A 15,147-nucleotide genomic window follows, 5' to 3' on the forward strand; every position below is an offset into this window, starting at 1 on the left:
TATTTTTTTTTCCTCGCGTGAGACCCTCATGGGAGGCAAGACACTGACCACTGCAGAAAAAAAAATCCTACGCCGACGAACGTCGAACCGAATGGAAATTTAACATTGGAGAGAAGGTCTTTTTGAAAGTAGCCCCTTCCAAAGGAATAACCAGATTTGGACTCAAGAGTAAACTAAAACCACGATTTATTGGACCCTATGAAATTCTAGAGGAAGTGGGCCTAGTAGCATATCGCTTGGCATTACCACCCAACTTTGGGAACGTACACAACGTATTCCACGTCTCCCAATTTCGAAGGTATGTGTTCGACCCAAAACATGTGATTCGCCACGAAGGAATCGTTCTAGAACCTGACCTGAGTTACGAAGAAAAGCCAGTAGAAATACTAGATCGAAAGGTGCAACAGCTTCGGAATAAGTCGATTACTACAGTGAAGGTTTTGTTGAAAAACCACGCACAGGAAGAAGCAACATGGGAGCTAGAAGAGAAAATGAAGGAGAAATATCCTGAACTTTTTGCCTAAATACTTTCTAAATTTCGGGACGAAATTTCTTTTAAGAGGGGTAGAATGTAACGACCCGCTAAGCCGATATTATTATAAACTATATTATTAGCTTGATTATTTATATAAGTGACTTTTATGCGATTAAATCCGAGCTACGATAGATTGTTGTCGTTATTTGTTTTGACAATAGGCAAGTGAATAAAACACGCAAATATATAATACACCTATATGAATATAATAAATTTAAATTAATAAATAAAGTACTATAATCAAAATTCTAATGTCCGATATATCCAACAAAAGTCCAACAAAATTTAATTTATACATCCTACGTTCTAAGAAAATCGGGTGCTTCAACGCGGACAGCCACGAACTTGAACCGATTATACCTACACCAAATTAAATAAACAAATAAATAAATAATCAATTAATAAAAAAATATATATATTAATAAATAAAAAGGAATGCAGATCCCTTGGGCTCAATTATTTTTCAGACACAGCATTAAATGGTGCATTTAATTAGAGAATGAAATCATTCTCCAAATAAAGAAGAATATTTGAGATAGGATTATGTCAGGCCACTTGCTTTTCCTCACACCTAAATACCATCACCGCCTCACCCTTCCACCGCCTCATCCTTTCACCAAAGTTTATTCATCTAAAAAAAAGAGACAACATATGATCCATTCCCTTCCCTATCACTGCAACGAGTCTCAACAAGAATTCAGGGAGATCTTTTCTTTTGAAATCCACGACAGACTTCGAAGGGTGCCAAATTCCTAGATCAATCCTAACTGTGGAATTGAAATTTTCCAACTTCAAGAACCTCCCCTTTCAGCCTTGTGAACTCCACAACGTCCTACTCACGGAGGGTATGTTCGCAAGTAAAGTCGGAACGAAAGATTCAAGTTAAGGGAACTAAACGATCAAGGTGAGCTTTCTTATACTAAAAATACAAATCGTATTTTATGAAAACACGAACACAAGTTCGTGATTCTTAAAGATGTTGTCTTGCCATAAATGTTTTTGTGTATGATGCCTATCTGTTGGCTACGGCCAAGTGATTTATGAATGATGATATATGTAAATCGAATTCGGGTCCCAGTGAGGGTGGTGTCCCCGCTCGGACTAGTGTACACAAGCTACCTCTGACATGTTGGGCAGAGCAGGTGACCGAGGAAGGTGGCCACCTTCCCGGCACAAGAATACCTCTGACATGATGGGCAGAGAAGGTGTGACCGTGTGAGAACACCATCTCGACGGCATAATGTGATCAGATATGGCTAAGTACAGGAAAAAGGGGTGTTGCAACCCAATGAGATATTTTTAGTAAGCTCGGGTCTTTTCAACAACGCCCCGAGTGTTACTGTGATGATGGCTTGACAATATTTTCAAATGTATATGTGTAATTTTCAGAAATGTGTTCACTGAGTACTTTTTGTACTCAGCCCTGCATATATTTCTAAATGTGCAGGTTGAGCAGCGAAGTGGTGGAGGAAGTGCTATTGAGACAAGACACTTAATTCAGTCAGATTTTGACTCTCGGAGGTTCATGTCTTCATACATGGAACCGCGTTCATTTGCTTCCGTTGTGCATCTTAAAAGACTCAAGTCTATTTTGTTCAAAACTCTGATTTATTTCTAGCTATTCCCATTTGTTTCGGGCTGTGGTTGAGTTGTGTTGATTTTCCCCCTTCTTCCCCGCTTCTTTAATCCTCCCCTAGTCGCGATCAACCGTGTTTTCTATCCTTAGAAAATGCGGTCGTGACACACAAACACACATCTATGCTTCTCAAATCATCTCTCTTTCCTCTCCAATTTTCATCTCAAATCATCTCTTTTATTCTTCTACCAAAGTTAATCTATTCATGGATCCATTTAAGCATATGCGTTGAATAATGGAAGAATCACTTGAAGAAGATCGACGTATGGAGGCGGAGGAAGCTGCGCCGCCCCAAAGACGATCCCGGACTTACATCCATCGTAACCGAGAGGAAGCCGCCGCAAGGTTAGTATGCGACTACTTCTGTGATAACCCGTTATGGGGAGATACCTACTTCCGTCGCTGTTGCCGCATGCGGCGACCGCTATTTCTCCACATCGCAAATACATTGGCCGCCCGGGAAGAGTTCTTCCAAGAAGGGTTCGACGCCGTCGGCCGTCCCAACCACACGACGCTGCATAAATGTACTGCAGCGATCCGTCAGCTTGCGACTTGACAAACGGCGGATTTGTTCGACGAATACCTCCACATTGAAGAAAGCACTAGGAGAATGTGCTTGATGCAATTCTGCAAAGGCGTCCGGGCAGCCTTCACACACGAATTTCTCCGGAATCCAAGCATGACAGATTGTCAGTTTCTGCTCCACCTTCACGAAGAAGTGCACTGATTCCCCGGGATGCTTGACAGCGTCGATTGCATGCATTGGCAATGGAAGAATTGCCCTGTGGCGTGGAGGGTCTCATACACGAGCTGCCACAAAGGCACGGCCACCCCACCGTTATACTAGAGGCCGTTGCCGACTACCGGCTATGGATTTGGCATGCGTACTTCGGGGTTTTGGATGGTAAAGCGTCGGCCATCAACTTCATCGCTAACAACCGGCGGTATAAAATGGGGTACTATCTTGCCGACGGCATCTACCCCGAAGTGGCCAACCTTCGTGAAGACGTTCAACAGGCCGATGAATAAAAAGCAGGCTCTTTTTGGGCAGAAGCAGGAGGCTGCTCGTAAGGATGTGGAGAGGGCGTTCGGGGTTCTCCAAGCGCGCTTCAACATTATCAAAGTCCCGGCTCGTACGTGGTTCATGGAGAGTATGGTCGACATCGTGTATACGTTCTTAATCTTGCACAACATGATTTTCACCGACGAAAGACCCGAGGCGGGAAATTGGTTCGACCCAAAAACCCCCGGAAGCTCTACCGCAAGTAGTTCGCCTCGGAGTGGAGTGCATCCGTCTTTGCAAGATCGGTTGTCTATTCGGGCAAGGACACGTGATTCTACCGCCCACGCCCAACTCCAAGATGATCTAATGGAGCACATTTGGGCAAAATTTGGCAACCGGTAGACGCACATGATCTTTCTTCTGCTTCTCTGCGCTTTAAGATTTTGAATTTAGAGAGAGTGAGCGGAAGAAATTAAATTATGTATTTTTAAATTTTTTAGGATTTTTAATTATGTTTTTTTTTATTTTTTAAGAATTTTAAGTTGTAATTTTATTTTATTTAATGAAGTGTGTTTTTATTAATTGAATTTGTTGGAAATAAAAATAAAAAATGAAATTGAATGAATAGTTAAGGGATGAGATAAGAGACGGATAAGAGATGGATGGTTGCAGGTTCTGTCTCTTAGTACTCCAAAATTTAAAAATTCTGAAACCTTGATACTTAAATTGGTGGAAACTTACCCCACCCAGCACCTTCTCACCGCCATTAACTCCCAACCAAACCCTAACGCCTTCTCATCTAACAAATCGAAGAAGCCTCGAATTAATCTGCAAGTGCCAGGATTGTATGTTGGTGTAGTCCTGCATTTTACCCTTCTCATCACTTTACTATAGTGATAAATATCATGGGAATCTCAAGAACGAAATTGTTATCCCCAACAAGAAAAAATAACCTTTGGAGGGCCACATTTCCAACACGAAAGATAGATCGGCCAATGCTCTACAAAACTTACAATGTAAATTACTCCCTTCGTGAGCATTGGCCGATCTATCTTTCGTGTTGGAAATGTGGCCCTCCAAAGGTTATTTTTTCTTGTTGGGGATAACAATTCCGTTCTTGAGATTCCCATGATATTTATCACTATAGTAAAGTGATCTTAAGCCATTAATGACCGAGCCAAAAATATTACTCCCTTCGTCCCATAATAATATGTGCACTTTCCATTTTCGTCTGTCCCATAAAAATATAGGCATTTCCATTTATGAAAGGTTATTCTAACCTGATTTTCCGACATTGTTCGAGGCATTGTTCAGCGGTGGTGGACTTTGTTCCCGCGGAAGTCCGCCGTACTCAATTAAGTCTGACACACACGGTGGTGGACGCACCACCTGATTTGGAAGAAAAAAGGTTGTCCGAGGCATTCTGGACTTTTTTTTATGATGAAGCGCTGGGTACAGGTGACATTCAGTGGGAGAACTATGACTTGGTGAGTGATGTAGGAATAATGTATATGATGATGTTAATGATGTGCAATATAATGTAGAATATAATTTACTTTTGCTTGTGCAGGTTTTCTTCCTAATTTGGGGTAGCAGCCTCCAATACGTAGTATGTTTCGACCTGTCTGATGGTAAAATGAATATCATTGACAATAGCCTGGCTAAATCCCATTCCTCATTCAATGCCAAATACGGAAAAACACCATCAGTGCTGGTATATATTTCAACTACTGTTGTGATGTCTATATTATGTTACATTGCATTATATTGCTGGTAACTTACATTATTTGGAGTTAATCGTACATTATTTGTTTATGCAGAAAAAATTCCTTGTCGATGCACTTACCAAGTGCAAGGTTACAAAAATGGCAACTCAAATCAGAAAATGCACTACCCACGTGGTAACAATGCCGTGGAGGAACAATATAGTCTCAATGGAGACAGGGGTGTATGTGATGCGCCATATGGAGACCTACTTTGGCGAAAGGGAGAAAGAATGGGAGTGCGGGTTCACTGCAAAGGGGGGAAAGAGCTTGGACATGTTGCGAATCAAGTTTGCAAAGACACTACTTACATGTGCACACAACACCCGAGGTGCCATCAACCAAGCTGCCGCCACTAGGCATTGGAAGGCAAAGCCGGCAAAGTTCAACTTTGATAAGTGGGTTGACGAATTTGGGCTGGAGTGATGTTCTGGATGCCGAATGGATACTTTGTTTTTATACACTTTAAATCTATTTTGTGATAGCTTATGTTGGAAACAAACATGAATGACTTGGCACTACTTTTGTTTTGAACCAAAGCTACTTTGGTAAACTTGTTTGATTTGGAATCACATTTTGGTACTAATTTATGAGATCATTATTTCGCAACATATACTGGATATTATTATAATTCATTTCTGTCAGTGATTTGAAGGTGTGAATGACTTAAATAATGTGCCAAAATCTTCGTAATGTAGGATAAGGGAATAATAATGTACCTGATGAAATAATGATGTAGTTTAAACTAATTGATTGTTAATTAAAATGACTGTAATGTATAATAATAGAAGAATGATGTTAAAAATAAATAATGTTACTTAAATGGACAATAATGTACTATAACTAAGTAATAATGTAACAGATGTACCATATACTGGATATTACAACATTTCCTCATGTCTCTTAGTGATACAGTTTGAAGGTGTCGAATGACGTAAATAATGTAACAAAATATTCGTAATGTGGGATAAGAGAATAATAATGTACAAGGTGGATATAATAATGTAGTCAAACTACTTGATTGTTGATTAAAGTGACTGTAATGTATACTAATAGAAGAATGATGTTAACAAATTAATAATGTAACTTAAGTGGATAATAATGTACTATAAATGAGTAATAATATACCAGATGTCAAAATCATTCATAAATGTATTATTCGAAACCAATCTGAGACCCAAGCTAATGGAATGTACTGAATAAAAAAACAATGCGAAAATCAAAATTAATAACGTAGTTTGCTAAAATAATTCAACATTTCCTCTTACCATTGCGCAGCTCTTTCTCGTTCACCATCTCTTTAAGCATTGGACAGTTTCTAGAGTCATGATGGCCCATCTCATCGCAAGCCTTACACCGTCGAAGGGGCCTAGTAGCCTCCTATATAGCATTTTCTCTCTTCGAAATCACACGGCTAGCGGAGCTGTTAGCGTGGCCCTTTGTTTTGACAACATCCAGAGGATGGACCTCAACTACTTCAGGTCTTACCATTCCACAAAACTCTTCAATCATTCTCCTCTTTTCAGAGGCAGACGTTGTAGGAGTCCTAGATTGAAGAGAATTACCAAGTTCTTCAACACCACCTACGAAAGCACGAAGCACATCAATGTCCGTCTCAAATCGTCGAAGAAAACCATAGAACATCAAAATCCCTTGCTTTGAAATGATTTGCCTGTCGTCACCGATGGATTTGGTAGGTAAAGTGTCATCAAACTGACCATGGACAGCCTTAGCTAAAGGAGTCTTCATCCATCTACTTTCACTGTATTTGTCCGGAATTTTTTTCACTTCATTGTTCCTGAACAAAAAAAAAAGATATGGCTGCACAGATATCCCTGCCTACCGAACAGTTTGCAATCGCACGAGTATGACTCATCAGTCTTATTGTGTCTCACAAAGTATGAATTGCGATTGTTGTCCCCAAGTTTGTAGGTGTTAACCATATCTGTAGATGAAAAACCCAGAACGCGGCATCTATCATTACCCTCAACAATTTCCTCTTGTATTTTCTTGAACATACTATCGGTGTACATCGTCGAAGCATGTTTCTCGAACGACAAGGTAGTGGCCAATATGGGTAGGGCAGTTGCATCGTGGTAGTCCAACTTTGTTCTACTGTTCCGCTGAAATTCCAGAGCATTGTTGAAATTCAAGTAGAATTTCGCAATGTTGGCGCGTGGCTTCAAAAAGTTTTTAAAGAAGCTATTCTCCGATTCAGATATGGAGGTAGTCCTAATCATGGACCCAAGTGGAAAATCTCTGAAGTACGCAGGTATCTAGACATGCCTATAGTCGTACAAGGTGTTGAACCAGTCAATGTCTTCCAGGCCATGTCGTTCCACTACTCCATTCCACTCTTCTTCGAATTCGTGGGGTTCAAGCAGATTCAACAAGACACAGGCATTGAATTCTTTCTTGAAATCTTCGTCCCTCAGTAACCTGTTCGGAACCTTGGTGGCCAACTTATGCATAATATGCCACATACACCATCTGTGGCGAGTACCGACAAGAACCTCTTCAATAGCTGATCTCATCCCCAAATCTTGATCTGTTACGATCATCTTTGGAGCAACACCCATGCATTCAACGAAATGTTTGAATAACCAAGCAAAAGCCCCTATTTTCTCGTTGTGCACCAAACCAGCGGCGAAAGTTACAGGTCTTCCATGATTGTCCTTTCCTGTAAATAGCGTGAAGATCATACAATACATGCGTATCACAAGCACAGAAAAATGCATCATTAGCTATGAATAATGTATAAGAGACGCGTATTAATGCAGAGAGTAATGAACATATCCCAGTGTTGTAATGTAACCGTAAGTAATGCAGTTTAATAAGTAAATAATATATACTTGTTTGTGTTGTAGGTAGAATCAAACGCTACAATATCACCAAACATATGGTTATTCCTCTTCATCAAACCATCGCACCGTATCATCCAACACCATTCGTACGTCGAACGCCTTGGACAGTTCCTTCTTGTTAGCCATATCATCCAACACCATTTGTACGTCGAACTCATGTGTGTATGCTTTGATGTCTCGAGCAACCATATAATGGTTATGAACCTCGTTGAACTCCTGGATAATATAACCTGGAAGTCCTTCTTCGGAGAAGAACTTGAACGATATGCTCGCTTTACAACCACAACGCTTGGATAACCGTCTGCGTTTCATAGAAAATCAGAACGTGCATTCAATTGGTCATCCTCGTTTGTCTTATTGTTGCCTTCCCTATTGCATACAACATAATACCAAGTAGTAACACCGTCCGTCTTCCTTATTCCTTGTTTGCGCGTATCAAATCCAACAGCGTGAGCATACACATCGTAAAACGCAAAAGCGAAATCTTGTGATTGGAACTTTTGACCGACGATGGGCTTCAATTCTGGAGAACACTCGGGTACAACCAACACTGTATAAAATCATAACAACAACTGCTAAGAAAAATATACATTACAAAACACACATCGTCCACTACTGATTAAATAAAATACATTGCACTGAAATATTTGTACATTATATTAAATAGTTAAAACTACTACCTAGCCTAACTGATATCTAAACCTTACAGGAATGACACAAACTCGTTGACTTTAGCGACGTTGTGTTACTTACTCCATACTACACCCTAGCCTCAAGAATTTCTAAACCCTAGGGGAATAAATTAAAAGTTGCGGCATACAATCAAACACTGTCAATCTTAAACACGACTCAGAAAAAATATACATTACAATACACACATCGTCCATTACTGAGAAAATAAAATACATTACACTGAAATATTGGTACATTATATTTATCACTTAAAACTGCTACCTAGCCGAGATGGTATCTAAACCCTAGAGGAATGACTGAAACTCATGGACATTGACGACGTTGGGTTACTTACTTCATACTACACCCTAGCCCCAACGATGATGAACCCTAGGTGAATAAAAACTTGCGACATACAATCAAATATTGCAAATTGAATAACACAACCAAACAAAAGATACACATAATTGTATAACGATTACTTCAACAAATCGGTTTTTAAGTGAACAAATCAATTTAATAATCTATAAAGGAATAAATTAAATTACCTTCTTCCATTGTTGAAGAAAACGAAAACAATGAACGACTGCTCCAACAAAAACGATTTTTTACGAGGATAAAAATCGACTAAACTTTAGAGAGAAAGTTTTCAACGGCGTTTGTCTTCAACGGAAAAGAAACGATGAAAGTTTGGAGAGAGAAGAAAGATTCGTGTAATTCAAGAACAAAAACCGCTGAGATCTTTTGATGGAGAAAATCAAGCAACTTACCATAACCAACTCAATTGTGTATACCAAAAATGACCTTTTCAATTTATTTAATCATTTTAATTAAATACATGTGGCATTATTTTTGGCCATCAGATCTTGAAATTGAAGGGCCGAGATTTAGTTGGAAAATTGAACAAAATTAGAAAAAGAATATGAATACATCCCTTTTACTATAAATTTAACTTTATATTTTTATTTTATTTATTGTCATTATCTTTATGTACCTCTATATAATAAAATAGAGTACTCCCTAACGTCTCACTCAATATGTTCACCTTTCCTTTTTAATTTGTCTCACTCAAGATATTCACTTTATATATTTGGAAATAAATCTCTCTATCTCCTCTCTCCTCATTAAAATATTCAATTATATTTTTCGCTCTACTTACTCCACCTAACAACCCCTCATCAAATCTCGTGTCACTCAAGAATGTGGATATCTTGAGTGGAACATAGGGAGTACTAATAAGGAAAACAAACTACAAAACTTTTTTTTCCTACTAGGCCATTAGAATATATCAACGCATACGCTATACAACATACTCTCTTCATCCTTTGAAAATAGACCATATTTATCATTTTGGGATATTTCTTAAAAGTAGACCAATTCTATTTAAGGAAACTTTTGGAAATAGACTGTGTAATCCACTAAAACCCATGCCCAAACAAATTTGACCATATATTCATGGACAAAGGGAGTATCACTTTATTTCTTCCTACTTTATTCTCACCACTATTTTATAATGTAGTATCATTTTCTTAAATCGCAGGCCAAAAAGAAGTGATCATTTGTGGCAGGATGGACCGGAGTACTATTCTTAGAAAATTTTCCATTAAAAAACACCCTTACGGTTTAAACATTATTTGATTTCTTAGCACAATATAATGTTGAATCAGCTAATTAAGTACATGATGTTCAAGAAAACTCAATTACTGAGATTACCTCAAAAGACGTCCCAATTTTAAAATTATACCAAATGTCAGCAACGCAGTTCACATACTGAACACTAGAAAATTTACAGTTTTAAGTAAGCTTCCAAACATGAACAAAATGGAGCCAAAGCTGGAGTTGTGCACCTAATTTGAAGATGAGTCAGCAGGCTACAAAAGATCAAGCCTACTCCCCACCTCCGAAGCTATCCCGCCTCTCTGCTGGCCAGCTGAAGCCCGGAGGTCCATCATGATTCCCATCACCAGAGTATGAGCTGCCTTGAGGCAGATGGGGAGGAGGTCTTAGAGGTGGAGGAGGAAGATGAAGCGGTTGGGGAGCCAATATTCCTTTACCATCCCTTGGGTCCACAAAATTCCCACCCTGCCTCTGTTGCTCCAAACTCTTATTCCCAGCATTCTGTCCGTAATCATTCTGGAAGAATCCTCTTCCTTGAGGATCGACATTCATAAAGCCATCCATAGATCCTTGAGATACCATAGGAGGTTCCAAAGGCACAGAACCGGGAACTGCATTCCACTGTGGATAATTTTGAGGAAAATTCATGGGTCCAGCAGGACTGGGAGGGAAACCAAGCAACGAGCCCTGTCCTTGTCCACCTTCTGGTGCAGAGTCTGGTCTTGGCATTCCATATGGTGCACCAAAGTACGGTTGCATTCCATCAGCTGCATAAGGAGGATAACCGTATTGAGGTGGAGCTGGACCTGAGTTTGGGTTAACTGGTACAATATAATTAAAAGGTTACGAGTTGCAGGTACTAGGAGAAATGAGACTTGGATACATTTTCTTTGGAACTGACCTGAATCTTGTCGACTACCACTCTGCCCATGACCTTCAAAAGTTTGCCTAGGAAAGTGGTTCTGGGAAGTAGCTCTATCAAAGGGGTGTGATGGAATACCATCAGGGTGCTCTGATGGATGATCTGGAGCTTGTCCCGGAAAAGATGGTGTTGGCCTTTGCTGTGCAGCAGGTTTCAAAGGTGGTTGATCCCTGGATTGAGGCAGCTGGGCTTTGTCTTCGCGATCATGAACTTGAGAACTTGAAAGGGGAGAGAAAATCGGCCTCAGGGGTGCTTGAACAGTGGTATCCGAGGCTGAAGGTTTCCTAGCACTCATCGCTTCTGATTCATTTCCTTCTTTCTCCTTATTGGGGTGAAGAAGATCAGCATGGACGTCATTTATATGCATCTCAAATTCACTCTTCTTTAAGAAGGACTTGAGACAACGAGGGGCAGCACATATGAAGATTCCTTCCATCAGTTTGATTGTCTGAATCTTCTGGATGCGTTCATCACAACTGTAGAAGATGAATGCAAAGGATGGTTGAAGTCATGCATTACCACAGATCACTAACAAGGTCAATGAACTATCAAAGCAAACAACCAAAACAAAGGTTTGAATATGAGATTTTTTAGTCTTGACACGGTCAGAGCCCTCCTTAATACTAAAAGGCTCACAGTAGATGTTGTATTTTGTAAGAAATTTCGTTCGGTACACGAAATACTGGAAAATAACCAGTATAAATTTAACCACAATTCACTCATTTAATTCTAAACAGTAGTTTAAGTAATTGACTTCTTGACAAGTGATAAGAATGTTGTGTTGGCAGCTTCAAACAGAAGTTTACTAAGTCATCCATGGAAACAATTTTGCATGTTGTACATTACCCAGCTGATTTTGATGCAGAAATGCCAACCATAATTTTGAGAGATTTCATGTAATCATAGGGGAAATTCTATTTAAAACCAAGATCCTCAACAAAATGCAACACACTATAACACAAAGGAACCAGATGTATAAGAAAGTGTGACTTACAGATAACAAAGAGAATGACTCCTGGCACAGTCCAAACAGAAGGCATGCTCACATGGGCTCTGCAATAAAAAAATTGTTTGTTGGTATTTAAACTAAACATATAAGCATAGAAATTAGCTGCATGTAAGAAATGACTTTAGCACTCTTCTTCATATCTTTAAAAAGATCAGATACATTTATCAAGATGTGCCAACTACTAACAGCACATAAAAGCATAGGTTCTTGTAGACCATGATTACATGATCCGTGTAAAATAAAGATTCATAAAGAAAACCAAGATACAATAATAACTTTTTAAATATAAGATCATCAGTAGCTAAAGGTGTCCCAGTAAAAGTGACTGTCAGTTTTAAAGCAATACATTAAGGGGGGCATTTTACTTGAGTCGTGATTCATAAGATACACGATTAAGTATTTTTATCCACATAACTAGGATTTCTCCAATCCTACAACCCTTTCAATGGATCTGAATCAAACAAAATTACCTCAAACGAGAAATTATCAAGGACCTTCGGACATCCCATAGCCCAAATCCACCTTAGTAAACAAGGTAAACTATACTATTTTCATCTATCTAGGCTAATCCAAAAATGTAAACACCCCCAAACAAAAACTGACAAAAAACACACAGCACATGCTCAGTTCTTCATCAAGTCAAACTGTGGAAGGAAACAGATGCATCAACGCTTCGAGTGTCGGTCTCAGTGAATACCATACAAAAAGATACTTACACAATAAAATTCTGACTTATCATTCTAAGCATGCCATGGCTTAAGGTTATTTAAAACTCAAATTTCAATAAAAGACTGTAAATGTTACTCACCAGACGCCCATAAATAGCAACCGGAAAATCGCATCTAACACAGAAATGAACACGCTCACCGAGCTGGCGACGGGAGCGGCGTCCAACAGACTTGATAACAGCGGTTGCAGATGCTGTACCCAAACCCTTCGCCACAGGAAGATCAGCTAGCACAAGATGATCGGGGCAAGCGACAGTAACAGTGTCCACAGGCACAGGTTTCGCAGTCGCACCGCTTTCACTAGCTGGCTTGCTCAGCCGAATCTGCAGCATCTTACTACTACTAGTCTGTGTAAATTTCAAATCGGAAAACAACCACTGCTTAGGCTCCTATTTCTGCAACGATCCAATAATATTCCAGCCAGGTCACAATTGAGAAACTGGCATATATCAATTGAAAGTTTCAGAGTGAAAGTTTAACAAATGTTGAAACACTCAATAAGCTGATTAGGTAGGTTTTGCGAGAATTCATGAAGAGATGAGTGCTGTTTACCTTATTGATTTCCGAATCGGTGAATATACGACATTGCAGCTGAGCTTTCGAGCGACCGAAGCTATTAACCGAAGCCAGAAATACAGAAAATAGATTGACGAAGCTCACAGAAAAACCTAATTCGTGTATTGATGATTTTGGAAATAGAGGGATCTGATGATATAAGGAAATTATGCTGTAGTATTAAATTGATTGGGCTTTCATTAGTGCTATTGGGCCAGGAATCTTATATTTTACACTACATTCATCGGTTGGGCTTAGTGGAACTTTTTATTTGTTTCACAGATTAAGGAATAAATCTAAATTACCTCGTTCGTTTCATAAAAATAGACTTTTTTTTTTAATTTTTATCCGTCACATAAAAATAGTTCATTTTATTTTTGATAACTTTTCTCTTTGTAAAGATGTGATCTTCATTCCATTTGGAAATAAAGGGATCTGATTATATAAGGAAATTATGCAGTACATATATATTAAATTCTTGCAAGTGTCTCATGCTGATCAAAATCAAAATTAATACACCGAATTTTAATATGATAACAACAAAGCCACATAATTCTTGATACATCACCATATTTAATTAATATTCAGAATATAATGATGTCGTTCTATCAGAAAAAATTTGGTTGTTATCATATTTGATTTTTCAATGTTAATGTGAAATTATTGAGAAAAATAAAATTAATTTATATTGCTCCCCCGGTTCCTAAAAAATTTGTTATTTATTTTCATTTTTGTCCCTTCCAAAAAAGTTGTCACCTTTCACTTTTAATATTTTGGGTAGTAGACCCTGCATTCCACTAACTCATTCATACTCACATATTATTGTAAAACTAATATATAAAAATAGGATTTACATTTCACTAACTTTTTAAACTCACTTTCTATTTCATTTCTTAAAACTCGTGTCTAGTCAAATGGTCACAAATTATTAGGGATGAAGGAAGTACAATTTTAAAAGCTAAATTATTGTCAATTAGAAATTAATAAAAAAATATAATTTAAATAAAAATTATCTATAAAATTAAATTACTGATATGTTACAAATAAATATTGGCGCAATTTATTTATTTTAATCGTGAACGTCAATTCTTTACCATTTTAAGAGAAATTTTGGAATATGGATATCAATGCACTAACCTTTCGAAATTTGGGATTATATTTGCTAACCTTTCAAAATATGGGATCGAGGCTTGCGAATTTTTAAGAATATGGATTTTTTTTATTTTTCTCTCTTTTTTTCTTTCTTTTTGTTATTATTTCTCTGTCAAAATATATGAATGAACCATGCTCTCCTTCTTCCTCTCTTTTTCCCTTTCATCATCTTCTCGTTCACTTCATCTCCTTCCCGTTAACTCCAATTCTCATTATCTCAGTTAATGGATATTGTATTCGTTTGCATTTGGTGTCTGATAAAATGATTCACAATCGATGTAATGTTGGTTGTTTTTTCAATACTTAAGAACTATATTGTGTAATGTTCATTGCTATTAAACTAATCATTGGTGTGTGGAAAAGCATGTATCACTAGTGGAGAATATGAGAAGTGCACTATCTAATCATCAAGGGTGATGTTCGGTTGCATAGATTAAATAGTACTAAGATATAGTATAGGATTGAATATTGCTTGATACAAAGCTGTTCGGTTAATAGGACAATTTTGATATAAATATGCACCATTTTGATTTGAAATATTAATTAATAACAAATTACTGCATATTTACTACTATGCCCTCAAAAAAACCTCTCCGATAAATATGTCTAATATGCTATAGTTTATTACCATAAAATTTTTAAAATTTAATTATTTTTCATCTGAACTTCCAAGACAAAATCATGTCACTTT

At 38.0% G+C, this 15,147-nt stretch overlaps 2 protein-coding genes across 5 annotated transcripts; both read right to left on the reverse strand.

Moving 5' to 3' along the window:
* Positions 1 to 6,317: 6,317 nt before the first annotated feature.
* On the reverse strand, positions 6,318 to 9,031 carry LOC121770425 (protein FAR-RED IMPAIRED RESPONSE 1-like). The gene is made up of 6 exons (XM_042167154.1): positions 9,022 to 9,031; positions 8,261 to 8,351; positions 7,868 to 8,102; positions 7,224 to 7,681; positions 6,786 to 7,169; positions 6,318 to 6,735 (listed from the first exon to the last, which is right to left on the reverse strand). Exons 1-6 carry the CDS (start codon positions 9,029 to 9,031, stop codon positions 6,318 to 6,320), a joined length of 1,596 nt encoding a protein of 531 aa, XP_042023088.1.
* Positions 9,032 to 10,182: 1,151 nt separating this feature from the next.
* On the reverse strand, positions 10,183 to 13,450 carry LOC121772472 (E3 ubiquitin-protein ligase HAKAI homolog). 4 transcript variants are annotated; one of them, XM_042169588.1, is made up of 5 exons: positions 13,302 to 13,450; positions 12,830 to 13,096; positions 12,007 to 12,065; positions 10,992 to 11,488; positions 10,183 to 10,911 (listed from the first exon to the last, which is right to left on the reverse strand). In XM_042169588.1, the coding sequence occupies exons 2-5, from the start codon at positions 13,079 to 13,081 to the stop codon at positions 10,361 to 10,363; spliced, it is 1,359 nt and encodes a 452-aa protein (XP_042025522.1). In that variant the 5' UTR covers positions 13,082 to 13,096; positions 13,302 to 13,450; the 3' UTR covers positions 10,183 to 10,360. The 4 variants fall into 4 exon arrangements, with proteins under 4 accessions (XP_042025522.1, XP_042025523.1, XP_042025524.1 ...); XM_042169589.1 differs by having other exon boundaries at positions 12,830 to 13,144; XM_042169590.1 differs by having other exon boundaries at positions 10,183 to 10,857; positions 12,830 to 13,188.
* Between the last annotated feature and the right edge of the window lie 1,697 nt (positions 13,451 to 15,147).

Source organism: Salvia splendens, chromosome 16 (genome assembly GCF_004379255.2).
Source record: "Salvia splendens isolate huo1 chromosome 16, SspV2, whole genome shotgun sequence".
Classification (NCBI taxonomy): domain Eukaryota; kingdom Viridiplantae; phylum Streptophyta; class Magnoliopsida; order Lamiales; family Lamiaceae; genus Salvia; species Salvia splendens.